General features: G+C 41.4%; 1 protein-coding gene across 4 annotated transcripts in view; it reads left to right on the top strand.

The window, feature by feature from the left end:
• MARCHF1 (membrane associated ring-CH-type finger 1) overlaps nucleotides 1-27888 on the top strand; it is a 478593-nt gene that overhangs the window by 255244 nt on the left and 195461 nt on the right. For 3 of the 4 annotated variants that reach the window (XM_040332740.1, XM_040332749.1, XM_040332732.1), the window contains 3 exons: nucleotides 12088-12167; nucleotides 12413-13135; nucleotides 17488-17758. In XM_040332740.1, coding sequence (XP_040188674.1) covers nucleotides 12088-12167; nucleotides 12413-13135; nucleotides 17488-17758 — 1074 coding nt within the window. Of the gene's footprint in view, nucleotides 1-12087; nucleotides 12168-12412; nucleotides 13136-17487; nucleotides 17759-27888 lie in introns of those variants that run through there. The other variant, XM_040332758.1, reaches the window with a different exon arrangement.

Here is a 27888-nt window from a genome sequence, read left to right as displayed (position 1 = left end):
TGTTTTGCCAATAAGGATGGAACTATGCAAAATGAAAAATATAATGAGAATTTAATCTTTAAAGAAAAACCTAAAAGGCGGTTATTGATTCAGGAGAATAATTATCAATTGTAGAATATTCAATACATCAATATTTTAGAGAACACAAATGAATACAGGATAAAATCAATATGACATAATTACCCATTCCAAAAATGGCTACTGGTTTGAATTGCTAGTTACCAGGATTTTTTATATGGCTGCCGTGGCATTCAAGATGGATACTCTTAAAGATGAATTACTTCTTGCGACCTCCGAGTTCCAAGTGTCAAGCCTCGTACACACGACCGAGAAACTCGACGGGCGAAACACATCGTTTTCCTCGTCAAGTTCCTTGTTAGGCTGTCGAGGAACTCGACAAGACAATTTTCTCCATTCCCGTCAAGGAAATAGAGAACATGCTCTCTTTTTGGCTCATCGAGTTTCTCGACAGTTTCCTCGATGAAAATGTACACACGACCAGTCTCCTTGGCAAAAAAAATTCTTTTTGCCGAGAAACTCGGTTGTGTGTACGATGCCTCAGTCTTTCAATAATTTGTGGGAATCGGATCTTGGCACCCAATTCACTGACTCCCAGAAGGAGAAGATCCTTCATTTTTCCCAGAATCCCTCCATAGCCACCAGAGTTCAAGAGACTCTGCACCGCTTCTTTCCTCATCTTTCTAGTGCATGCTGGCGGTGTGGCAATGCAGAGGGAATGATGCTACATATCTTCTGGGACTGTCCCAAATTCAGGTCCTTTTGGCGTGAGGGGATCTGCACAGTCAAGCACCTGACAAATGTACCTGCTACACCTCTCAGAATGACCGATAAAGACGTATAAGGCCTACCTTACAATTCAGCTAGTGAATGTAGTCAAGGCATGCATCTCCCTATGTTGAAGATCGAAGAATCCGCCGTCAAAGTCCCTGTGGTTTTCAAAAGTAAACAATCTGAGAGATATGGAGGATCTCGCAGCTACCTTGCACAACTGAGAGGAGATCTTTTGTGAGACCTGGAGACCCTGGCAACAGTTTGTGTACACTGATGCCTGTCTTCAGGGGGTTTCTCAGTTTGGCTAACCTCCTGAATTTAGTCCTATGCCCTGGGCGAGAGGCACTACCTGTCTACCCACCTGTTCTTCTTTCTTGATCTTGAGCCATTCTTCATACTAGGGATACTTGGTCCCCTACCCCATTCCCTCTCTGACAGCTCTCCCACCCCGTACCCCTGGCTCAGTTCTGGGCGTTGCATTTTTTTATATTTTGAGTATCCTTGCACACAATGTTCCTGTCTCACTGTTCCATTTCTGGGTCCAGCTGGCCACTGGGATGCTTTGCTTCCCGATATTCTGTAAATGTTCTATCTATCACCGTTTTGCATTTATGGGTCCATGTTTTGGGTCTCCCATATAGCTACTTTAAATGCCTTCCCAGCCTTGCACACTGACAACCATTTTCATAATCATAATGATTTAGGTGACCATTCATACTGTGTATTGCTGGGCCTGTTGACATGTAGATCTAATTGTGTGATGCTCTTTGCTGCTTGACTATGTTATGTGTTTCCATTTCTTTTTTGGAAAGTAAAGGAATTACAAAAAAAAAAAGGAATTTCATTTGAACGGCAAATAAGGTGAAATAAAAAAATAGTAATAAAAAAAGCCTGTAAACACACTTAAAAACTGTTAAAACCACAGGCATTGTAGTCATTTTGCAGGATTGCATATTTTACAAGGGTGCCACATTACTGATGGGAAGGCAGAATATCTTTTGGTTCTTAGCTACTGCTAGTAAGGCATTTGATGCTTGATGTAGCATGAAATACATTAGAGAAATTATTCATATTTTAATTAAATGGCATTTTATCTTTTTCTCCAGTATCTATTGTACTATAGGTTGGTGGTGGCATTTAAAGTTAAATGCTGTAATCGCTGGATAGCAATAAGCTGTGATGGTTTAAAAGCAGACCACAATGACAGAAAAATTGTTTAAGGTGCATCTCATTCTAAAAAAAAACTCTGAATAGTTTTGTAAAATTTGTAGTGCTGGACATTCTTTATATTTCCTCATCATCTTGGAATGCCAGTAACAGTTGTAGATTGTCTTCTTTTGATTAAATACAGCCATACAGTCTCTAAGAAAATTGTTTTATTGTGTTGGATAAAGTTGATAAGAATTAGACCCAGAGGGGCTGATTTACTAAAACTGGAGAGTGCAAAAACTGGTGCAGCTCTGCATAAAAAACAATCAGCTTCCAGGTTTCATTGTCAAAGTTTAATTTAACAAGCTGTAGTTAGAAGCCGATTGTAATCCCCTTCTTGTTCAAAACAAGTTATAATTTCATCAACATAGATAAGGATTTATATCCATCTGTCTTCTTAATTCTTGGAGTAGAGACAGGGGTCTGCTTTAAATACTAAAAAGATCCGCGCTTAGGATGTAATGATGCTGCTGCCTCCCTGGAAGGTCTCAATGAAGAGATCAGTGATAAATGTATAAGGTAAACGGGATAGTGGCGCTGCAAAATAAAATGGATCACCAGCTGGTGTTCAAGGTCCCTGTGTATAAACAGGTGTTGGGTATGTGGCAAAAACCTATTGGCATTATAAACGGGTAATCTGAAGGATTTATACAGCCCTAGCGGGGCACACAAAGGGGGATTCACTGCATTGGATCCACCCTTAATCCAGATACCCAACACCTGTTTATATACAGGGACCTTGAACACCAGCTGGTGATCCATTTTATTTTACAGGGGTCTGCTTTACTTCTTGAGAATTCCTCTCTGGTAAGTAATTTGTTCACGTTCTCATTCCACATCCTTGCAGATTGTTTAAGACTGTAGATGTTCTTCTGAGGTTCACACACAAGGTTGTCGCCTTTCTCCAACCCTGGTGGTTGCTCCATGTAGAGATCTTCCTTAATGTCTCCATATAGGAAAGCAGTTTTAATGTCTAGGTGTTTCACTTGCATGCCCTTCCCAGCTGTAATGCTAAGAAGCATGCAGTGTTTTACGATGGGGCGAATATTTCATCATAATCTTCACATAATTTCTCTGAGTAACCCTTGGCAACTAGTCTGGCTTTGTATTTGTGAAAATTCCCTTCTGCGTCTGACTTTACTTTGAAAGTCCACTCACTTCCTATAGTTTTGCTGTTAGGAGGGAGCTCTGTGAGTGTCCAGGTTTAATTTTCTTGAAGTGAATTTAATACTTCTTCTGCTGCCTTTCTCCATTTATTGGCAGTTTTTTTATGTCTTCCCAGGATGTTGGTTCAAGTACGCTATACTTTTTGACAGCGTATGACAGCTTGCTGGGTGGCATCCCCTTTGTAGTCCGAGTGGATCTTCTGATTTCAGACAGTTCAACAGGATCTGATGGGGAACTTGGTTTAGACATTATGAGTTCCACCTCTTGTTCTGACTCCTGCAAAGGTTCACTTTGGTCAACCTTTTTTTCTGGTTTGCTTGGCATATTCACGGAACAGCTTTCAGGGATTAGTGTTTCTGATGATGGGCTCTCGTCAAAATAAACACTACTGCTAATTGTCACTTTGTCAGTATTTGGGTGTAGGATTCTATAACCCTTAGGTGCGTACACATGGTCGGACAAAACCGCTAACCGTGGTTCAGCTTCATCGGTCCAAACCGACCGTGTGTATAGCCCATTGGTCTGTTGTCCTTCAGTCCAAAATTTTAAAACATGCTTTAAAATCGAACCGATGGACCGCTGACCGATCGGGCCAAACCGATGGTTAGTACACAAAAGCATCGGTTCAAAACCCGCGCAGGCTCAGAATCAAGTCGACGCATGCTTGGAAGCATTGAACTTCGTTTTTTCACCACGTCGTGTGTTTTGCGTCACCGCGTTCTGACCCGATCGGTTTTTGAACTGATGGTGTGTACACACATCAGACCATCAGGCCACTTCAGCGTGGACCGATGAAAACGGTCCGTTGGACCATTCTCATCGGATGAACCGGTCGTGTGTACAGGGCCTTAGTTTGCTCGCTGTATCCTACTAGAATGACCTCCTATGGCTCTGTTCTCCAGCTTGGATCACTTTTCACTTGGAATATAGGCATATGCTTTACATCCAAACACTCTGATGTGCCCTATGCTAGGCTTTGAGCCATGCCACATGTTGAATGGAGTACTTTTAATGGCTCTTCAGGGTAGTCTGTTCTGTAAGTAGGTTGCAATCATGACTGCTTCTCCCCCAGTACTTGTGAGGTAGGTTGGCATCGGACAACATGCATCTGGTCATTTCTATAAGAGTGTGATTTTTCCTGTTACATTGTTTTGTTTAGGTGTGTATGGTGTGGTTGTCTGGTGTACTATTCCTTGTCTCCTCAGGTATAAGGCCACTTCTTTGCTTATGTATTCTCCCCCATTGTCTGTGCGTATTATTCCTGATTTCTGTTGAAATTTGTTGCTAGACATGGTAACAAACTCTTGAAGTTTCTCTGATGTTTCATTCTTGTGTTTCACCAGATAAGTAGTTTTGTACCTGGAATATTCATCAATGAAGGTCTGCTCCCACCTGACGTGGGAGTTTTCATTGGACCACATACATCACTGTGTATGAGCTGCAAGGGGTGGGTAGTTTTTTTGAGATGCCTGTGGAAGGGGAGCACGTGCGGCTTTTGATTTAATACAGCACTTGCATTTCATGAGCACTTTGCAAGGCGTTATTGTCAAATCTTCTGATAAGCCTCTCTTTATAATGTCTTGTGTAGCTTCTGAACTTGGCTTATTTCTATGACTGATCCAATGTCTTGAGCTATTTATTATCTGCATGTTTATATTCATTGATTATAATGACTTAGCAAACACATTGAAATGGGGTTGTCATACTCAGGATATGTTCCTTCTTTTGATAGAGGGAAGTGCCACTGTATCTTTTAAAGTTCTTCTGTTTTAACTATATATTTTTTTACAGTATTATTGTAATATGGATCATATTAATGTTTTGTGTATTTTTTCTTTTTTAGATACTATTTTATTTATATTTGGGGACCACATAAATGTGAATTGCTGTATGAGTTCTAGTGAGAATAGAGAATGAAAAGCATGAATCCAATTACTGAAGTGATCTCACCTGTTTTTTTGCTAATTTGCATCATGTGTATATTAGTATGCTAGTAATTGTATTCTTTGTGGTATTGACAAAGTGCGCCAGTCATGTGAAACGGGTCACCCTTTTCTGCCTTTGCCATATGCCTGTACATCTGTTTTTATGATCTCCTGAAAATAAATGTATTGCATTGTATTGGGAGTGCAGCCATTCCTTTCATCTTCTCTACATATGTTTCTTCGGCAGTGACAGGGCGTGCACCCCATCCGATTATTTGCTTGGTTTCAGCCTGGTTGGATTGCCTGGAGCAGCTATAGTTTGTTTTATTCTCCCCCATTGTCAATGCGTATTATTCCTGGTTTCTGCTGAAATTTGTTGCTAGACACGGCAACAAACTCTTGAAGTTTCTCTGATGTTTCATTTGTGTCTTTTATCAAATAAGTAGATGTGATTTTTTTTTACCTGGAATAATCATCAATGAAGGTCAGCAGAAATCTGTTCCTGCCTGACGTGGGAGTTTTCATTGGACCCTGTATGTCACTGTGTATGATCTGCAGGGGGTGGGTAGTTTTTCTGTGAGATGCCTATGGAAGGGGAGAACATGTGGCTTTTTCTTAAATACAGCACTTGTATTTCATGAGCACTTTTTAAGGCATTATTGTCAAATCTTCTGATAAGCCTCTCTTTATAATGTCCTGTATAGCTTCTGGACTTCTGTGCCCCAGCCGCCTGTGCCATAAGTGAATACATTTGCTATGTAGTAGGTCATTAGAGACTATATTGGCTTGCTGATCTGTGGTGATGAGTCTGTATAGGTGATAATCCAGTTTTGTGAATTGTGCATTCATCACCCTGGAACTTAACTGTGAGACCGCTGTTTGCAAGACTTTTCACTGATAGAAGGCTGCCTTCTAGTTCTGGAACATACAGCACTTTCTTTGAAAGCATACTCTGCTTGCCTTGTGGTGTAATGCAATTCAGGAAGCCCTGGTCTTTACTTTCTGAGTTGATGCTTTTCCCGTTTACTGGGAAAACTTAAGCTTTTGCACTGTAATCCATGTTTGTGAAGAAAGTCTCATTGCTAGTCATGTAGATTGTCGCACCTACATGAGTCTATGCACCAGCCACGTGGCTTGCCACTCTGTGTTATTTCAAAGGTATGGTACATTATGTGTTTGCAGTTTCCTTTGTGGTTGCTTTGACTCTTTCTTTTGTGAATAGCTCTAGCTTTCGCTACTCGGCTTTCCAGATAGAACAGTCCTATTTTAAGTGACTGGTCCTTTTACAGCAAAAACAGGCTCTGCTTTTTTTGTGCTTTATACCTTTGTACATCTTAAGAGATTTTTTATTACAGTGCATATTTTCTTTCCTGCTGTCATATTCATTGATAAATTTCCCTTTGACATATTCCAGTGCCAGCTCCTGCTTGGGTCTGGTTTCTAAAGCACTTATAAGAGCAGTTTATGTCTCTGGGGGGCTGCAGATGAGCAGGGCAACACTATGGTTATCTTTGTCCTCTCCAATGGCAAACAGCTGCTCTGTGATCTCCATCATAGCTTTAACGTGGTTACACATTTTCTGGCCTTCTACATGCCTCATCTTGTAAAGCTTTCTTAGTATAAACAGCTTACTGTTGAGGCTTGAATGTTCATGCAGCTTTTGTAATGAAGTCTACATACCTTTGGTCATTTTCTCTGCTCTTATGTGGATAAGCTGTCATCTTCCACTAGTAAACTTATAATTGCTTTTGCCTGTCTGTCCTTTCTATCCCAGTCCTCTGTCTCTCTGTATGTGGGTCTGTCTGTATTCAGCACTTGCCACAAGTCATCCTTGGTGAGAAACACTTGCAGTTTACACTTCCACAGCTGGTAATTGGCATTGTTCAGCTTTGCAATTGCAAATGTTACATCTGAAACACTTGCCATGTTTCAGTAGCTTGTATACTGTATTCACTGACTTGCTGTACTCACTGAGTATTCTTCCCAGTGCCTCTGGGTTTGCTGGCTGTGCCTGGACCCATAACCTATTATGCAGAGTATTGAAACATGCGCTGGAATCTTCTTGTATACAGCAGAACATCTTTACTTTCATGGAGGATATCTTTATCATGGCTTTACACCATGTAGGCAGAAACAGGAAGCTAAACACAAACGAGTGCACACTTAGATACAGAGTTTACTTAATCTCATATCATAGAATAGATGAACTATACACTATAATACTACAGTACGACCTTCTGGCATAGATAGGTATATATATATATATATATATATATATATATATATATATATATATATATATATATATATATATATATTCAGTTTATATTCAGTTTATAAGCAACTTTGCTGTTGTACATTTCCAGCATAGCAGTGTCTGAAAGATTATGCAGGCAAAGCAGATGAATGCCATAAGTGCCCTCTGCTGTGTGCAGCCCATCATCAATACCAAAAATTACAGAAAAAATATGAATCCCGTTGAAAATAAAAGAAAAACAATATAAAGTAAAAAAGAAAATGCATTGGGCTGGAAATATGCTACTCTGGGGCAACCCAGGCCAGGATATTTCAATTCTATTATATGGGAGTGGTTGAACTGCAAAGATCTGAACAAAGTGGGGTCAAACCTTCAAACCCTGGTGTTGTTGTAGTGTCATCATATTTTTGCAACTGTAGCTAATGCTTGCTGCTATATGGAACTGCACTATAGGATCACAGTGCAATATTTGTGGCTACAGTTTCTCAAATAATACACTCTAGTTTCTATTTCAAGATAAAATTCTCTTATAATGTGGCCTAACCAAACTGCCTACCTACTGTTCCGCTACTGAACAATATTTTTGGCTTAAGTAATAGCTCTAGTTTTTAATTAAAGGATACAATCAGTTTTGTCTCTTTCTATTTGCTGCCAATATAAGTACTTGCATACTGTCCTAACCTAGGAAATTTCTACCAAACACAAACCTGAAGTTATCATTTTAATTTTGCGATTTTGTGCCCTCTGTTTTGACATTTTGTTAAACTTTTAATACAATGCTATACAACAAAAACTGTCTGACTGTCCAAGTAGAGGGGCATAGCTTTATTGTTTTAAGAGTAAACTATTTTATAGCATTTAGTTCTGTTGTGGCTACTATTTCCACCATTCAATTTAGGCCTATTACTACTGGGTAAAACATCAGGTGTTGAAGCCAAAACGACCTAAAAAAATCTCGCAGTGCAAAATATATTTTTTGAGCGGAAATTAAGTCAAGTAAAGTCAAGTGAAGACAAGAAAAAAAGTGATACCAAATTACTTTTCAAGAAGGTTGTACTGTTAAGTAGGGACGAGTCTGTTCGCCTGTTCCTTCTAATCCTGAACATTATGGGGCGTTTGTGGCAAATTTGAGCACCAAAGAACGCCCTATAATGCACTGTGAGATGTCCGATGACATCTGTGATTGGCTTTGGCCAATCACAGCATGCTCTGCTGTGAGAGCCATAAAGGCAGGGTTTGGCCAATCATCCCCTTCTCTCACAGGCCCAGGCTGTCTGAGCGGTCCCAGGACAGATGTCGAACAGGCATAGCCGAGCAAAATGAATCCACCTCCCTCTTCAGTGTTTATGTGTACACAGGGGGAGGGGACCTGCTGTGCCTGTGCCGCGCTGATCTGAGGTACTAAATGGGATAGGGTCTGTGCTGAATGGCGGTCTGGACTGAAAGGGCAGGAATAAGAAAGTATATTTCTGGACAGCCTCACTCAAACATTGCCTTTATTAAAATAGGACAGCACTACAAGCCACAGCAAAACAGCAAACTACACAGCTGATGCGTTTCACACTATTCCTAGTGTTTAATCATAGCTATGATTAAACATTAGGAATAGTGTGAAACACGTCAGTGTCTGTGCTGTGCTGGAGGGTCTGTGCTGGAGGGGGGTCTGTACTGAAGTGGGGTCTGCACTGAATGGGGGTCTGCACTGAATGAGGGGTCTGTGCTAAATTGGGGTCTGCACTGAAGGGGAGGGGTCTGCCCTGAAGGGTGGGGGTCTGTGTAACATGCAGGGGGTCCAGAACTGTGGGGGGCTGTATAATGTAAAGGGGTCCAGGGGGCTGTGTAATTTAAGGGGGTCCAGAGGTGCAGGGTGCTGTGTAATGTAAAGGGGTCCAGAGGTGCAGGGGGCTGTGTAATGTAAAGGGGTCCAGAGGTCCAGGGTGCTGTGTAATGTAAAGGGGTCCAGAGGTGCAGGGTGCTGTGTAATGTAAAGGGGTCCAGTGAATCAGGGTGCTGTGTAATGTAAATTTGTCCAGTGATGCAGGGTGCTGTGTAATGTAAAGGGGTGCAGGGGGCTGTGTAATGTAAAGGGATCCACTGATGCAGAGTGCGGTGTAATGTAAAGGGGTGCAGAGATGTAGGGTGCTGTGTAATGTAAAGGGGTCCATAGGTGCAGGGTGCAGTGTAATGTAAAGGGGTCCAGTGATGCAGGGTGCTGTGTAATATAAAGGGGTCCCGTGATGCAGGGTGTTGTATAATGTAAAGGGGTCCAGAGGTGCAGGGTGCTGTGTAATGTAAAGGGGTCCAGAGGTGTAGTTGTGGAGAGGGGGTACACAGTAGTGACAAAGAGATATTGAAGGATGCAGAGGTATGCAGGGGGCACAGTGGGGTGTTTTTACATTTTAACGTGTGGGGTGCCAGATATTGCATAGACTGGGGGGGGGCACGCCAATTTTTTCATGGATTTTTTTATCTATATTTTATCTATATTGCCGGCATCTGGCAATACATTACAGCAAGCAATTTTAAATGACATTTTGTTCCTTTAGAAATGTAATTTTGCTGCAGCACAGTAAAACAGATAAGAAATATGCGCCACTTTACAGGCAGACTAAATGGACCCCCCAAGCACGATATTTGAAGGAATATTTATTTCTTATTGTTTCACTTTAAGTATTATTACAATCACTGCTCCTGAAAAAAAGTGTTGTTTTTTAAACTTTTTTTTTTGCATTGGCAGGGCCCCGGTCCCCAAAGACTTTTCATCACAAAAACTTGCATATAAGCCTTTAAAATTAACACTTTTGATTTTTCACATTCATCCAATGCATCCCATAGACTTTAACAGTTTTCACATGTATGAAGAAAATGTATTTTTCTGTTTGCGTGTCCTGGTGTTCCTACTGTTCAGTAACAACATACACTGCTTAAAGGCATTTCCCAAGCATATTGTGTTTTTTCCAGGTGAAGTCGCATTAAAGGGACCGTATCCCTATTGTACAGTATTTATATATTTTGTTTGTTTTGGTAAATGTCCCCCATGATGGTGCAAAGCTCTCTAAACTCCATTTTGACAAAAACCTGCCTATTAGCCTTGAAAATTACCATAAATTAGTAATACGATTATAAAGAAAAAAGACTGCGCTAAACAAATTAAAAAAAACATCAATAAAGATCAAAGGCAGCAATTAGATGCGATAAACACAAATAACATGATACAAAAATAAAACTGTGCCAATAGAACAAACCAGCAACAGAGTGCCAGTAATTAATAGAGAAGAACAAAGTCTCTGAGCCCCAAGAATTATAACATACTAGGGGTAAAGATATTAAGAAAAGTCCCAAGTTGTATGTAGGGGATCGAGGCAGACCCCGCAAACAGGATAAACAGCACCACCGTGAAAATGACTTCTTTTGAGGAAACCAAGAAAGGCAAGATCACTTCCTCATAAATAGAAGGTTAAACAGAATCCTTAGGATAGCCTCTGAACCACCGCATATCCTAAGGATTCTGTTTAACCTTCTAAGGACCTATCTATTTATGAGGAAGTGATCTTGCCTTGGATATCTGTCCTTTGGAATCCCTGCTGGTCCGGTGCCTCAGTTCGTGGAAGGAGTTTCTTATAGGCTTTTGAACCTCTTGGCTGTGGTAAGCGGCTTTCCATTAGGTGGTGGTTTCCTCAAAAGAAGTAATTTTCACGGTGGTGCTGTTTATCCTGTTTGCGGGGTCTGCCTCGATCCCCTACATACAACTTGGGACTTTTCTTAATATCTATACCCCTATTATGTTATTATTCTTGGGGCTCAGAGACTTTGTTCTTCTCTATTAATTACTGGCACTCTGTTGCTGGTTTGTTCTATTGGCGCAGTTTTATTTTTGTATCATAGTAAAAAGACGTGGTGCTGCCCCACCCCTCAAAGACTTTAAAGGGATTCAAGTTTTGCTCATCACATATCATGATATCTGATTTTGTTAGTGTAATACTATAATTAGCCAGTCAACTGTGGTATAATGTGGTGAAGGACAAGACAATTTGCCCAGGGGGGTAGGAACAATGCTGTATCCTGGCCTAGGCCTACAAGGCCCAGGCCTAGGGCAGCACTTTGCAGGGGGCAGCATGAAAAGAGTCCCCGTCGGCTTGTGCTACACTGTTAGACTGCACTGCTACCGGTATGCGGGTGGCTGGCAACTGTGGGGGGGGGGGGGGCGCCGCTTCTAATTTTGACTGTCCTATCAGCCTGAACCACAAACCATCCTCACTGTGCTAAATGTTTCTGCTGCACCATTGGCATGGTTATATCTTCTTAGTCCTCTCCATAAAATTAGCAGAAATGTGTGCTTAAAGTAGAACTATAGGCAACATTTTTTTTCTTTCATTTTGGATAGAGTAGGGGAGGGTTATAGCCCCTGTAAGTTTATTTTTTACCATCCCTGTCTCATTGCAGAGATTTCCCTTCACTTACTGCCCCATAGCCAAACAGGAAGTGAGAGGAAATCTATGCAAATTAAGGCAATGCATTGCCCCCCCCCCAGACCCTCAGAACTAGTGTCCCCACTCAAAAAATGTGGGGTGGGTCTTAAACAGCAAGGGGTGCAGCCATGGCAGGAAGGGGTGGGTCATATTTAAATTAGGGGGTGAACGAATTTAGTCAGGCCTAGGGCAGCACAAAACCTAAATACACTACTGGGTAGGAAGTATTAATTTGAATTGGTAATATATTTTTTTTCTTTCCTTATAGGCCAGCAGTCAAACTACAGCCACAGCGCCTAGGAGCTACTCACAAACATCTGTGTGCCCATCAACTCAGGATATATGTCGGTACGTAGAGTATATCTGTGACTTTATTCATTTAGAGGCACAAAAAATCTGATAATTGAAAAATATAAGATATCCTATTTTTCGAGTTTTTTTTTAAGTTGTTTTTATACATTTGATTTCTCATCACATTTCCATGCACCTTCTTTTGTTGCTATTGCTGTTTTACTGTTTTTCATCTATTCATCTTTTTTTTCCTTCATCACTTTTCTTTCCCATTTTGTTTTGCCCGTGGCTTTGCATTTTAGAACTACCTTGCTTGATGTTTCGGAAGATGACTTAATCCATACTACCCCTGTCGTGCCATTTGCACCTTCTGGTAGGGAGAATGGCAAAAAACAAGTCAAAAGAAGAGTAAGACGTAAACGGGTGAGCTGTGCTTCCTGTCCCCAAACAGGAAAGCAGAGAACGATAAATCCTCGCGATGAAGCTCAAAGATTAGATGTTTCTGATACAGAATCCTCATCAGATGAAAGGCACTGGGCCAGAAGACTTAAAAGACATGAAAAAGTAAAAACATATAAGAGAGGAAGGAAACCAGAGAGACCTCATCACAACTATAAAGGTTCCTCTGAGTCTAATGGAATTGAAATGGTTTCCCTACAATCCAAAGTCTCAAATTCTCAGAAAGGTCAACAACAGCAAAATAGCAATGTGTGCAACTCTATTCCCAGCCACAGAAGGAGAAAAATATCAAAGTGCAAAGAATCCAGCATTTCTTCGTCATCTCCATCACCCATTGAAACAAAGCGATATCCTAACAGGAGAATAAAAAGAAAAGTGCACCCTTGCGGCACAAATTCTCAGAAGTGCCAGTGTCAATGTAGAGAAGATAAAATGATCAAGAAGAATGTAAGGGAGGAGGGGACTGGTGCAGAAACCCTAGCATCAGTACCTACAGGCCCATTTGAGAGCACTGCTTCCCATAATAATCATGATGATGAGTGGGGTGATGATTTAGAAGTCTGCAGGTCAGTTTTCTAATGAATTATTTTGTTATAGTAAATTATAATTCTTGCATTAATGTAAACAATGATGATTAATTTCCCAGAAGTTTGTTTCAATTAAACATAAAGTGAGAAAATGTGGTATAAACCAAGGCCGCATTTAAATAACAGACAAAGGTGCCACATCAGATTTCTACTGTAGTGGCTTGGCTACTCTGTATGCTGCTGGATCATCCCAGTGTGAGATCAGGGTCCTACCCTCTAACTCAGGGGGTCCTACCCTCTAACTCAGGGGGTCCTACCTTGTAACTCAGGGGTCCTACCTTGTAACTCAGGGGGTCCTACCCTCTAACTCAGGGGGTCCTACCTTGTAACTCAGAGCTCCTACCCTCTAACTCAGGGGTCCTACCCTCTAACTCAGGGGTCCTACCCTCTAACTCAGGGGGTCCTACCCTCTAACTCAGGGGCCCTACCATCTAACTCAGGGGTCCTACCCTCTAACTCAGGGGGTGCTACCTTGTAACTCAGGGGTCCTACCCTCTAACTCAGGGGGTCCTACCTTGTAACTCAGGGGTCCTACCCTCTAACTCAGGGGCCCTACCCTCTAACTCAGGGGGTCCTACCTTTAGGGTTGCCACCCTTTCTTCAAGCCAACCCTGAACACTTTAGCAACCTGGGACACCTTCAGGTGCCCCAAGGAGAGTAGTAATACGGTGCGCATAGCGCGTCGCAGCAAACTATAGGTGTGGCCAAATTGCTCTTTCTGACATCATTGCCCACCAGTGATGCCGAACCTGTCCCCAGACAGCTACCCGCAGATCCCTGAAGGCAACAGATTTGTATATGACTGTCTTGTTTACTTGGAGAGTCACAGCCTGGTCTGAATAATGTGCCAGGGTTTAAGTCCACCTGAAACCCGGACACATGATTCAAAACCCGGACTGTCCGGGTGAATCCCGGACAGGTGGCAACCCTACCTACCTTGTAACTCAGGGGCCCTACCCTCTAACTCAGGGGGTCCTACCTTGTAACTCAGGGGGTCCTACCCTCTAACTCAGGGGTCCTACCCTCTAACTCAGGGGTCCTACCCTCTAACTCAGGAGCTCTGACAGCAGCTCCTATATATTTCAAATCTGCAAACAGGGTTTGTAGGTTTCATTAATTATTGCATTGTAACAATATTATTGTTGCACTGTATTCTGATTATTGCGCTTATGTGCTTTACTAAAAACAAAAAAAAAATCCTATGTAAACCTCTTTTAAACCCTCAGTGAATGTTAAAGAGTATTTCTAGACAAAATGTTTTTCTATCAGCTTTGGATAGGCCAAGAAACTATTAGAACCTCTCTATGTATTTTGCTTCTTTTTTTTTTTGCTGTCCTTGTCCTGTTGGGAATATTTTTCCTTCACCTCCTGTCCTGGCGACACAGCTGTACATAAGCATAAATCTCCTCACAGTGAGGGGAATTCTCTTCTTAAACAGTTGTCACTGAAACAGATGTTCTGATAAAAAGGGCTTGCCCTTGAAATGCATCAACATGCAAATCTTAGTTGTGCCTAGGTCTCAGCGACATATTTCAACATCTCAACCTTCTTGTCAGTTGGGATGGTTTTATACAACTCTTTTAGCCTGTGGGCTTTTTGTGAGTTTTAATAAACTTTTCATGATGTAATGTACTAGGCGCTTGAATCATCTTGTTAGTGTTCTTTCATTCAGTAGTAATATTCCCATATTAGTAGAGGGCTAATTTGGTGAAGCATTCCTGTTTCTGAAAATATTTATGCTGATTCTCTCGATCCAATACTCAACCTCAAAATTACCTTAGCACTATAGTGTCAACGCTTTGAATTTATCTGTTCACAGCTGTAAGTGTAAATCTCCTCACAGTGAGATGAATTGGCTTCTTATACAGTTGTCCCTGAAACAGAAATCCCTAGTAGAATAACCAAATCTCCCTACATAGGTTGTATATGTATATCTGCTGTCTTCACATGTATATACTGTTTAGAAAGTTGAGATCTTGTTAGGAGATTTTCTCTTCCTGCTTAACACAGAGTGTGATGTCTGGGCTTTCAGCCAAGAAAGCTAACATTGTTGATTGGAGGAAAGGCACACACCTCCTCTCCACATAGGTAGAGACTCTCAGAGCTGTTTTGTAATAGGAGCTGATCTCTGCTACTCTATTTTAGCAACCTCATTTGACAAAAGATTCAGGCTGTTTTTGTCTAAAAAGTAAAAAAATATGTCAGGAGTTCTCAGGCTGATAACAGAGGAACCGTTCAGAAGAGAGCTATAAGACTTAGCTCATTGAAAATAGATAACAAAAAACTGCAGATATATGTGCCCAGCTCAAATTTCATGAATCGGGTTTAAATCCATTTTAAACAACCCTTAATCAATCTTTCCTTTCTTTCTCTCTCCTTCCATTTTTTTTATTCATTTTATTTTTTTATTTACGAGTAAATAATTTTTTCATTTTATTTTAATTCATTTAATGTTATTATAAACATAATAAAACTAATTACAGAAAACAGTTTGCACATTTTATCTAAAGTAACACTACTCATTTTAAAATTGAAACTGGTCAAACTAGATACAAATTGCCTTTTCTTTTTTTTTTTACCTTTTTGTGGCTTTAAACAGTATAGCAAATGAAACACTTTTTGCTAGACAATAATAACAAATTACAACTGTATTACTTTGGTATCCTAAGTAATGTCAAAAAGCAGAATCAATAAGCCTATAGCTGAAATGTGGCTCTGGTTCAGAAGAGGTGTGGTTTATTTGTTAAAGGCAAATTCATTGTGCAATACAAGTCACTGTAGATCTGAGGGGGGGGGAATCTGAAATGAGGGGAAGTTCTGCTGAAATCTCCTGTGATTGCGAATTGGATGCGCAACCAATTCGCTATGATGTGAACCCAGCCTCAGGGGGGCATGGCAGGGGGTATCTCCTATGTTTAATTACTTTCCCTCGCTCCCATCTCAAAAGGTTGGGAGGTATGCTATTCTACCAAAAGAAATGCACAGAACAGAAAGTGCAGGGATAGCAATAAAAAAACACCTAGGCCCAGATTCACGTAGCACTTACGCCGGCGTATCTCGAGATATGCCGCGTAAGTGTCAATGTGCGCCGTCGTATCTGTGCGCCGTGCCCACAGAACTAGATACGCCTGAAAATAGGCTTCCTACGACCAACGTAAGTTTCCTACGCAGTTGTATCGTGGGTGCATATTTACGCTGGCCGCAAGGGGCACTCCCATTGATTTACGCTTCGAATATGCAAATGACTGAGATACGCCGATTCACGAACGTACTTGCGCCCGTCGCAGTAATATACGCGGTTTACGTAAGTCGTAAGTCCGGCGTAAATTTAAGCCTCATAAAGCAGGTGTAAGTCATGTTAAGGTATGCACCAGGGAACACAGCCGTCATATTTTACGTCGTTTACGTAGTACGTGAATAGGGCTGGGCGTAGGTTACGTTCACGTCGTAGGCAGTGAATCGACGTATCTTAGGCAATCATTCCGACGTGATTCTGAGCATGCTTATTGGGAAGTGTCCACGGGACGGCGCATGCACCGTTCATTCGGCCCATCATTTGCATGGGGTCACGGTTCATTTAAATGGATCACGCCCACTTCCACCTACTTTGAATTAGGCCGGCTTACGCCTACGAACTTACGTTACGCCGGCGCAAAATTGGGAGCATTTCCTTTGTGAATACTGTGCTCGCCACTCTGCGAAGCGACGGCGTAGCGTATATTCGATACGCTACGCGCGCATAAAGAGGCGCCGAGGTATGTGAATCTGGGCCCTAGTTGATTTCACTGCCTAGCGGGGCAGCTGCCTGGAACCTCTTATTTATACACAGAAAAGTTTTACTGACAGTCAATAACATAATGTGTGGAAGCCAGGAAAAGGGGCAATTTTCAGTAAGTACATAAAAGGCCCTTATTATTTCAGTTTTCAATTAGGAAAGAGCTGACAGGCTTATGAACTAGATCAGGCACAGAATAGCATAATAGCTGCATTGTAAACTCAGGCAGCTCAGTGGACAACATCTTATTTTTCTACTATAATAGAAGCCATGTTTGTTGAAAAGAACGATTTAGAGTTGCACATTTAATCCTTGTAATGATTAGGGTCACTAAAATATGTAATTATAAGCCCGGGGCCTATATTTAGCAATGCATTGAAATTGTGTGCAATGCCATTCAGTTTGCAGAAGGACTAATTTGAACTGATACTGATGAGGGTCATAAACACATTTGCAAGATATTGTGCCACATGTTCCTAAAACCAAATAAATAATAGCTGTCATGTTTGCATTCTTCTTTGTGCAAAATCTGAACTATCCTTTACTTCTTTTTTAGAATCTGCCATTGTGAGGGAGATGAAGAAAACCCACTAATTACCCCATGTCGCTGTACTGGAACATTGAGGTTTGTTCATCAAGCCTGTCTACATCAGTGGATTAAGAGCTCAGATACCCGTTGTTGTGAACTCTGCAAGTATGACTTTGTAATGGAAACTAAAATAAAACCTTTAAGAAAGGTAAGAAAACACAGAGGCTGCCTGCATATACCAATCAATATGCAATTATTAAACATGGATTCAGTCTTGAAAACAAATGCAATCCTTTGAAAGACGTTTTTTTTTTATTTTTTTTAGCAATTACTGTCTCTGGCTGCTTCTGATACTACAGAATAGGAAAAAAATCATTGCTGCAGAATAAACATGAACAATGGTTTCATTAAAAAGTCTAATATAACTGTGAAAAGCTGCGTACTGAAATGATTAAGTTTAACCATTCAACTGTTTTACCTATTGGCCTGACAATGGGAAAGTAGCAAAAAAATTTTTTTAATACTTGATCCAGATTAAAAATGTGTTTCTCAGTGCAGCCCCTCCACTATACCAATAGCTCGTCTAATGCCCCATACACACGATTGGAATTTCCAATGGGAAAGGTCCGACTGACTTTTTCCATCGAAAATTACGACTGTGTGTATGCCCCGTCAGAGTAATTCCATAGGAGTTTACATAGAGAACGTGTTCTCTTTTCCCTCAATGAAATTCAGTTGGAATTCTGATGTGAATTTGGTCGGACAAAGGTCCGATCGTGTGTACAGGGCATTACACAAAAGCACAAATCTCCCATTGTATCCCATTGGGGGAGATTTACTAAAACTGGTGGACACAGAGGGGCAGATCCATGAAGAAGTTACAACGGCGTATCTATTGATACGCCGCGTAACTTCTATTTTGCTCCGGCGTATCTTTGTTTTGCATCCACAAAACAAGATACGCCTGAAGCTGGGCTAGATCTGACTGGCGTACGCCGTCGAATCTAAGGTGCATATTTATGCTGGCCGCTAGGTGGCGCTTCTGTCGAATTCCGCGTCGAGTATTCAAATTAGCTAGATACGCGAATCCACAAACGTATGTCCGCCTGGCGCATTTTTTTACGTCGTTTCCGTAAGGCTTTTTTCGGCGTAAAGTTACCCCTGCTATATGAGGCGTACTCAATGTTAAGTATGGACGTCGTTCCCGTGTCGAATTTTGAAAATTTTACGTCGTTTGCGTAAATCGTTTGCGAATAGGGCTTTGCGTAGAATGACATTCACGTCGTAAGCATTGGCTTGTTGCGGGTTAATTTCGAGCATGCGCACTGGGATACCCCCACGGACGGCGCATGCGCCGTTCAGAAAAAACTTAATTTACGTCGGGTCAAGTAAAATTAACATAAAACACGCCCACATCTTTAACATTTGAATTCCGTGCCCATACGCCGGCAGATTTACGCTACGCCGCCGTAACTTTAGAGGCAAGTGCTTTGTGAATACAGCACTTGCCTCTCAAAGTTGCAGCGGCGTAGCGTTAATACGATACGCTACGCCTGCCAAAAATTACGATCCGCTACGTGGCTCTGGCCCAGAATCTGCTGCAGCTGTGCATAGTAACATATCAGCTTCTATATTTTATTGTTAAAGCTTAAAATAATTGTTAAGGCTCATTTTTTTTTTCTATAAAAACATGTTATACTTACCTGCCTTGTGTAATGGTTTTGGATATAGCAGCCCAGATCCTCCTTTTCTCAGGTCCCACTTCGGCTCCCTGGAGCCTCCCTCCTTTTGAGTCCCCCCACAGCAAGCAGCTTGCTATGGAGGCACCCGACCTGAGCTGCAGCTCCATGCGTTCATTCAGACATGGAGCCCTGGTTCAGCCTCACCCCCTCTCCTGATTGGCTAAATGACTTTGATTGACAGCAGCGGGATACAATAGTGCTGCTGCTGCATCTCAGCCAATCAGGAGGGAGAGTCACAGACGGCCAAGGCACTCATGGACATCGCTGGATAGAGATGGAGCTCAGGTAAGTATTAGGGGGTGCTGGGGCAGCTTTTGCACACAGAAGGCTTTTTATCTTAATGCATAGAATGCATTAAGAAAAAAAAAAATTCTTCTGCCTTTACAACCACTTTAATGGTTAATTTAATATTCCTTTATGCCTTTACAACCACTTTAATCGTAACTTAATATTCCTTTATATGGTTTAATTTAATATTCCTTTATATTGGATGTTTTAATTTACAAATGCAGCAATTTAGAAATTGGATGAAAGGTTTAGAAGCTGATTGGTTGCTATGAACAGCTGCACCAGATTCAGCACACACCAGTTTTATGCTCGGTTCATATCTATGCGGGTGTTTGCTGCGGGTTAAAAGGGGGGCTTCCAGATTCTGATAAGCCACCCTGCCCACAGACCCCCACAACCACCGGCCATGTTTGTGAGGATGAGGCCCCTGTCTTCATCAAAATGGGGACAAAGTGCTCTGTGGGGGGGGGGGAAGCCTCTCCTGCCCCAAAGCACTCACCCCCCTCATAGTGACACATGTGGTCTGGTAAGGTTCAGGGGATGGTGCTCATCTCCCTCTCTTTTATGACCTGCCAGGCTGCATGCCTGAATAAGTGTGTGGTATGGATTTTGCATACCTCCCAACATTTTAAGATGGGAATGAGGGACACCTACTAGCAAATGTATGTAGGCATAGGACACGCCCCCCTGTCACGCCCCCTTAAAGCAGAATTAACCCCCAAAAAAGGTTAATTAAATCCACAAGGACTTTTTTTTACCACTACTATATTGAATTTTTTTTTTAAATTGGATGAAAGGTTTAGCACTGCGAAACACTTTTTGAAAGATAAAAAGTAAATTTTATATACAACCATATGGATCAGACCAAAATGAGGGACAAATGAGGGGGGAGAGGGACAGAGGGGCATTGCTCCAAATCAGGGACAGTCCCTCAAAATCAGGGACAGTTGGGAACTATGATTTTGGGGGAGGGGACCCCACGCAGTTTTTTTTTTAATAGCCGAGTCCCAGCAATTGCAAAGACGAGTCATTTTCAATGTGATTTCAATCATATTTTTTTACAGGCCGACTAATGGGACACCCCGGACACTATAGTAAAGGAATTTGTTGTCTTTGCACTTTAAGCATCATTAAAATTGTTGCTCATGAAAAAACAATTGTTTTCAAAGATTTTTTATTTTGTTTTCATTGATTGATGTCCCCCAGGGCAGTACCCATTTCCCCATACCCCTTTTATGGCCAATTACTTGCATATAAGCCTTCAAAATGGGCACTTTTGATTTTTTTTGTTCGGCTCCCATAGACTTCAATGGGGTTTGCCGTTCGGATGAGAACCTTGGGCCAGATTCACAGCCAGCGGGCGCAACGTAACTTTTCTGATTTAAGTTACACCGCCGCAAATTACACAAGTTAGTGCCCGATCCACAAAGCACTTACCTGGAAATTTGCGGCGGTGTATCCTAAATCAGTCCGGCGCAAGGCGGGCCAATTCAAATGGGGCGAGTCCCATTTAAATTAGGCGCGCTCCCGTGCTGGACGTACTGCGCATGCTTTCCCGACGTGCTTTGCGCGAAGTTACGTTGCGCCGAGTTTTGTGAATCGCGACGGGTAAAAAAGAGTTGCGGCGGGAAAAAAAAAAGATTTGTAAAAAATTCAAAACCGACGCAGGAACGACGGGTATACTTTTGCATGGTAGAGTACCTTTACACTTTTGTAAAGGTACCCTATCTTTGCGACGGCAAACTAACACTTACGGCGACTTAACGAAGGGAAAAAGCTTTGTGGATCTCCGTAAGTGCTAATTTGCATACCTGACGCTGGATTACGACGAGAAATGCCCCCAGCGGCGGCCGCGGTACTGCATCCTAACATCCGACAGTGTAAGTCCCTTACACCTGTCGGATCTTAGGACTAGCTATGCGTAACTGATTCTATGAATCAGCCGCATAGTTAGAAACAGAGATACGACGGCGTATCAGTAGATACGCCGTCGTATCTCTTTTGTGAATCTGGCCCCTTCTTCTTTCACCCGCTATCTAAACCTAAAAATAGCACGGCCCACACAGAGTTCTGTGAATGAATGAACTCCAACTACCGTCTGCCATTGAGGCAGACAGCTTGTAGTTCTTAATAAACTGCTCTCCAGCAACTGTCTGCCCATACGGTAGGTACGGGTAAACAGCTATACTGAAAATCTACAGTAGCCTGACATTGCACCCGTGGTCTGCTGATCACGAGCGTAATGCTATATAGACTCCAGAAAAAAATAATAATAAATGCACTTGTTTGCCTGCAAAAATATGCCCATTTATTTGTTTTCTTAAAGATGTGTACTTAGCCACTAAAATAAATTAGCTCATTTGTACTGATAACTGGCATCCGCATGGGCAACTACTGATTTTCCTGCCCTACACTTGGATAGATCTCAAATCATATAAAAGGTAACTGTTTGAGGGCAGAATCGGAATGCTATGTGACTCATACAACTTTCCATGGACCTCCACATACAGTATTTACAACTCTACAATATATTTGCTTTCAAACTATATAACACAAGAAATGGCTGATCAGTATCTGCAGACACAGAACATTGTTTAAAGAAATAAAGTAAATTAGGTGGTAGGAATTACAGGTTACAAAATAAAACTCAATAGAATAAAAACAACAAAACAATAATAAAACAAATACATTTGCCTTTATAGATTTCATGACTAAATGTTCAATTTTAAATTTGCTTCCATTTATGCTTTTACTTGTATCATTTTAATTAGCATTTTTCAAGGATTTTCTGCCTTCCAAAAGATAGGAGATCTTTGACTTTCGTAGGGGATTATTTGCTCGATGTTATATCACAAGTCTGTAAACAGATGTCATCAGCGCTGTCACATTCATAAAGTATTGATGTATTCTGAATAATAAATGATCTTTTGCATCAGCATTCAATCACACCTGACAAACACCACAAAGTCTGTCATTTATGAGGATGGTAGCACAGAACAGGTAAAGTAAAAAAAAGTTTACAGAACTATGTGTATAATAGCTACAATGTAAAAATGATATGATATCCCACTGTTAAAATGATGAAGATATTTTATTCAGAGAATCTGTATCTTTAACCACTTAAGACCCGGACCATTATGCAGGTAAAGGACCTGGCCAGTTTTTGCTATTCGGCACTGCGTCGCTTTAACTGACAATTGCGCGGTCGTGCGATGTGGCTCCCAAACAAAATTGGTGTCCTTTTTTCCCACAAATAGAGCTTTCTTTTCGTGGTATTTGATCACTTCTGCAGTTTTTATTTTTTTGCGCTATAAACAAAAATAGAGCGACAATTTTGAAAAACAATCAATATTTTTTACTTTTTGCTATAATAAATAACCCCAAAAAAGATATAATTTTTTTTCTCAGTTTAGGCCAGTGTTTCTCAATTCCAGTCCTCAGGCCCCCCCAACAGGTCAGGTTTTCAGGATTTCCATTATTTTGCACAGGTGATTTGATCAGTTTCACTGCCTTAGTAATCACCACAGCCTTTTCATCTGAGGGAAATCCTGAAAACCTGACCTGTTGGGGGGGCCTGAGGACTGGAATTGAGAAACACTGGTTTAGGCCGATACGTATTCTTCTACATATTTTTGGTAAAAAAATCGCAATAAGCGTTTAACGATTGGTTTGCGCAAAATGTATAGCGTTTACAAAATAGGGGATAGTTTTACGGCGATCAGCAATTTTTTTCGTGACTGCGACATTATGGCGGACACATCGGACAATTTTGACACATTTTTAGGACCATTGTCATTTTCACAGCAAAAAGTGCTTTAAAAATGCATTGTTTACTGTGAAAATGACAATTGCAGTTTAGGAGTTAACCACTAGGGGGCGCTGTAGGGGTTATGCGTGACCTCATATGTGTTTCTAACTGTAGGGGGGCGGGGCTGGACGTGTGAGGTCACTGATCGCCTTTCCCTATATCATGGAACAGACGATCAGTGACATTGCCACTGTGAAAAACGGGGAAGGTGTGATTACACACACACCTCTCCCCGTTCTTCAGCTCCTGTGACCGATCGTGGGACACCGGTGGCGATCGGGTCCACGGGTCTCGCGGCCGCGGTCACGGAGCTTCGGACCTACGGCTGGGCACTTAAAGGGGATGTACAGGTACGTGCCTGTGCCCAGCCGTGCCATTCTGCCGACGTAAATGTGCAGGAGGCGGTCCTTAAGTGATTAAAAAGGAAACTACCATATACACTATATTGGCAAAAGTATTGAGACATCTGCCTTTGCACACGCATGAACTTTAATGACATCCCAGTCTTAGTCCGTAGGGTTCAATATTGAGTTGGTGCAGCCTTTACAGCTATAACAGCTTCAACTCTTCTGGGAAGGCTGTTCACAAGGTTTAGGAGTGTGTCTATAGGAATGTTCGATCATTCTTCCAGAAGCGCATTTGTGAGGTCAGGCATTTGTGTTGGCCAAGAAGACCTGGCTCAGTCTCCACTCAAATTCATCTTAAAGGTGTTCTGTTGGGTTGAGGTCAGGACTTGCTTTGTGCACTGACTATAGTGTGGGGTTGTTTTTCAGGGGTTGGGCTTTGCTCATTAGTCTAAGTTAAGGGAACTCTTAAAGCGGAGTTCCACCCAGAAATTAAGACTTGCAGCTGTAATTGCAGCGAAAAGTGGTTCTACAAAGTATTAACTCAGGGGGCTGAATACAAATGTACGCCACACTTTTCAGATATTTAATTGAAAAGAAAATATCAAAACCATTTATCATTTACCTTCCACTTCACAATTATGTGCCACTTTATGTTGGTCTATCACATAAAAACCCAATAAAACACATTTACGTTTTTTTGTTGTAACATGACAAAATTTTGAAACTTTCAAGGGGTATAAATGCCTTTTCAAGGTACTATATACAGTACTTAACTGCTTGCCGACCAGCGCACGACTATATACGTCGACAGCATGGCACGGACAGGCAGAAGGATGTATATATACGTCCCCTTTAACATAGCCGCATTGTGGACGCTCCGTGAGGGGAACAGTGATCAGTGGCATTGGTAGCTCCTCCCCCTAACAATTAGAATCACTCCCTAGGACACACTTAAACCCTTCAGCGCCAACTAGTGGTCAACCCCTTCACTGCTAGTGTCATTTTTACAGTAACCAGTGCATTTTTATAGCAAAGATCGCTGTAAAAATTACAAGGATCCCAAAAATGTGTCAAAAGTGTTTGATGTGTCTGCCATAAAGTTGCAGTAACGATAAAAATCGCAGATCACCGCCATTACTAGTAAAAAATATATATGCTATAACTTTTGCGCAAACCAATCAATATAAGCTTATTGTGATTTTTTACCAAAAATATGTAAAGGAATACATATCGGTCTAAACTGAGAAAAAAATTGCTTTTTAGATAAAAATTGGGGATATTTATTATAGAAAAAAAGTACAAAATATTGTTTTTTTTCCCCTCAAAATTTTCGCTCTATTTTTGTTTATAGCGCAAAAAATAAAAACCACAGAAGTGATAAAATACCACTAAAGAAAGCTCAACTTGTGGAAAAAAAAGGACGTAAATTTTGTTTGTGAGCCACATCACACAACCACGCAATTGTCAGTTAAAGCAACGCAGTGCTGAATCGCAAAAAGTGCTCTGGTCTTTGGCCAGCCATATGGTCCGGGGCTTAAGTGGTTAAATACAAAAGGACTTTATTTCATATTTCATACATTGACAAATATACATAAAGCCTTACCACTACATCAAGGCACCTCCCACTCTATTATAATGTGTGATGTATATTTAGCAATGAATTACCAAGGATTCAGAAAGTGACAGAGGTTTATTATGACTACTTTAACACATTGTATTGTCTGTGTAAGTGTGGTGTAATTTTTTTTCACAGAAAAGTTTTTTTTTCTTCTGAACTTTATGGCCAGTGTTGCTGAAATAAGTGCCTAATGACGTTTTTTTTTTTTTTTTTACTTTTTTTGCATTATAATTGTTATTTTTAGATTTCTACTTTATAAAAGATATGCTTTAAAAAAAGGTTATTTTAACAACATCTATGGGCACACATACAGTCCTTGACTTGACAGTATGGCAGATGTAGCTACTGTAAGCTAGTTACCAAGACAACCAAGCTCAGTGTTACCGTATGTTCCTTATTATCTTTAATAGTACACAGAGCATAATTTGCATTGTGTTACTGTGGTATCTTTAACATAAATTTGACTAACTGCTTAGATGTAACATTCTGTACCTTAGGGTCTTTAGACTCAAATTCCAGACCGCATTTAATTCTCGCTATTTGAAAACTACTAGATAAATACAATATTTTTTGTATTGTCTGTGTGCACTGTATGCAATTTAGCACTTTGGGGTAAGAATTATGAAATGCTGATGTCAGGGATAATTCATATAATATAGTTCTAAACATCCTAGAATACTTAGATATAGAAGTATAATCCATGATCTGTGTGTAGCGCCTGTTTACTTAAAAGTAACGGCGTTAGTTAAATTTAGAGAAGGATCAGAGTGTTAACTGACTCTGATCAAATTATTAGGTTCTAAACTGGTCTCTGTCTCAGCTTGACTATGCTGTGGGCTGTCTATTGTTACTGGGGTGTTCTTGGTTCCAGGACCATGTTAGTCCGGAACATTTGAGCTGTGGCAGGGAGCCCAGTAGTCAACTGTGTTCCCAATCCTGAAGATCCCAAGCGGGATAGCTGTTCGGTGGGGAGTCCATCTGAGGAGAGCCAATGAGAGGCTGGCGATCCAATAGGGTCTTGACAAACCACCAGGGATCAAGGTAGCCGGACACTAAGAGACTGGTCACCTCTCAGTCGGTACCTGAAAACGATCTGAAGGAGTTTCAGATGCATATACATCAAGGAGGATCATCTCCGTAATCACAATCACAGAGAGGGCCTGTGGCAGAGGCTTTTCCCTGAGTCCATTTCAGGAGGGTCTGTGGCAGAGACTTTTCCTTCAAGCGGTACTCTGGCTGCCAGGTCAGTGAGAGTAGGCCTGTTTACTCTCACTGGCTAGAGTGGCGGAAAATACAAAGCATTGTTGGAAGCAGGACTGTTTCCCTATTGTTGCGCCTGAGTCTGCTATTTCTTCTTCTACTTCACCTCTACTCTTCATCACAAGTTTTAATGTTTTTACCCGGCTGGGTAATAAAGAGCACAGCAAAAAACACCTGTCATGGACATTCCGTTACAGCTATATGCACCATACACCCTAGGCCGGCGGAAAAGCCGTGAGGTAACATGCCACCCAAAACAAACCAGCAGCTCCTTCGGGGGTAGTGCTACACATACTAAGAAAGAACTTTTAAATGTGCACATTCACATTTCCCGAGCATACATCTTTATGTCCATGGTGATGTTAAGAGATAGAACAAGAAGGCACCCTGTTTGGAAAAACAATTGCCACTGGCTGAAAAAAATTCAACAAGGCAAACTATTGTTTCAACCTAGATAAGTTGGCTGGAGAAATCGATGGCAGAGTGCTGGCATCCATTAATTGTTGCCATCTTACTCAAAAGTGAATGTGGGATTGGGTGGCCAAAATGGATGACAACCATCTTTATGGATGCCTTAACAAGTATCTCATTTATTACAAGATTACATTAGCACCTTCAATTGCACTTTTCTCCTGAAAGCATTTTTTTTTATACACCAGTTGTTTGGCAGGGATAAGAGCATAGGGCCATATTCTTATAGATCTCCGGCGGCGTAACGTATGTCCTTTACGTTACTCCGCCGCAAGTTTAACTGGCAAGTGCCTGATTCCCAAACCACTTACCTGTAAACTTGCGGCGGCGTAGCGTAAAGTCCACCCGCGCAAGCACTCCTAATTCAAATGATCCTGGTAGGGGGCGTGGATCATTTAAATTAGGCGCGCTCTCGCGCCGATCGTAATGCGCATGCTCCGTCGGGTAAATTACCCGACGTGCATTGCGCTAAATGACGTCTCACGTCCAGCGCCATTCCCGAACGACTTACGCAAACGACGTTAAATTTTAAAATTTCGACGCGGGAACGACGGCCATACTTAACATTGAGTACGCCACCTAGGGGGCATGTTTATCTTTACGCCACGTATCGCTTACGGAAACTACGTAAAATCACTACGACGGGCAAGCGTACGTTAGAGAATCGGCGTGACTAGTCATTTGCATATTCTACGCTGACCGCAAAGGAAATGCCACCTAGCGGTCAGCGTAGATATTGCAGCCTAAGATACAACGGCGCTGGCCGTCGTATCTTAGGCATGTTTAAGTGTATCTCAGTTTAAGAATACACTTAAACATAGGACGGCCTTAGAATCGGACTTACGTCGGCGTATCTGCTGATACGCCGGCATAATTCTTTGAGAATATGGCCCA

The sequence above is a fragment of the Rana temporaria genome, chromosome 1 (genome assembly GCF_905171775.1).
Source record: "Rana temporaria chromosome 1, aRanTem1.1, whole genome shotgun sequence".
In the NCBI taxonomy this organism is placed as follows: domain Eukaryota; kingdom Metazoa; phylum Chordata; class Amphibia; order Anura; family Ranidae; genus Rana; species Rana temporaria.
Note: the sequence above shows the minus strand (reverse complement) of the source record. Positions and strands in the feature narration are given on the sequence as shown.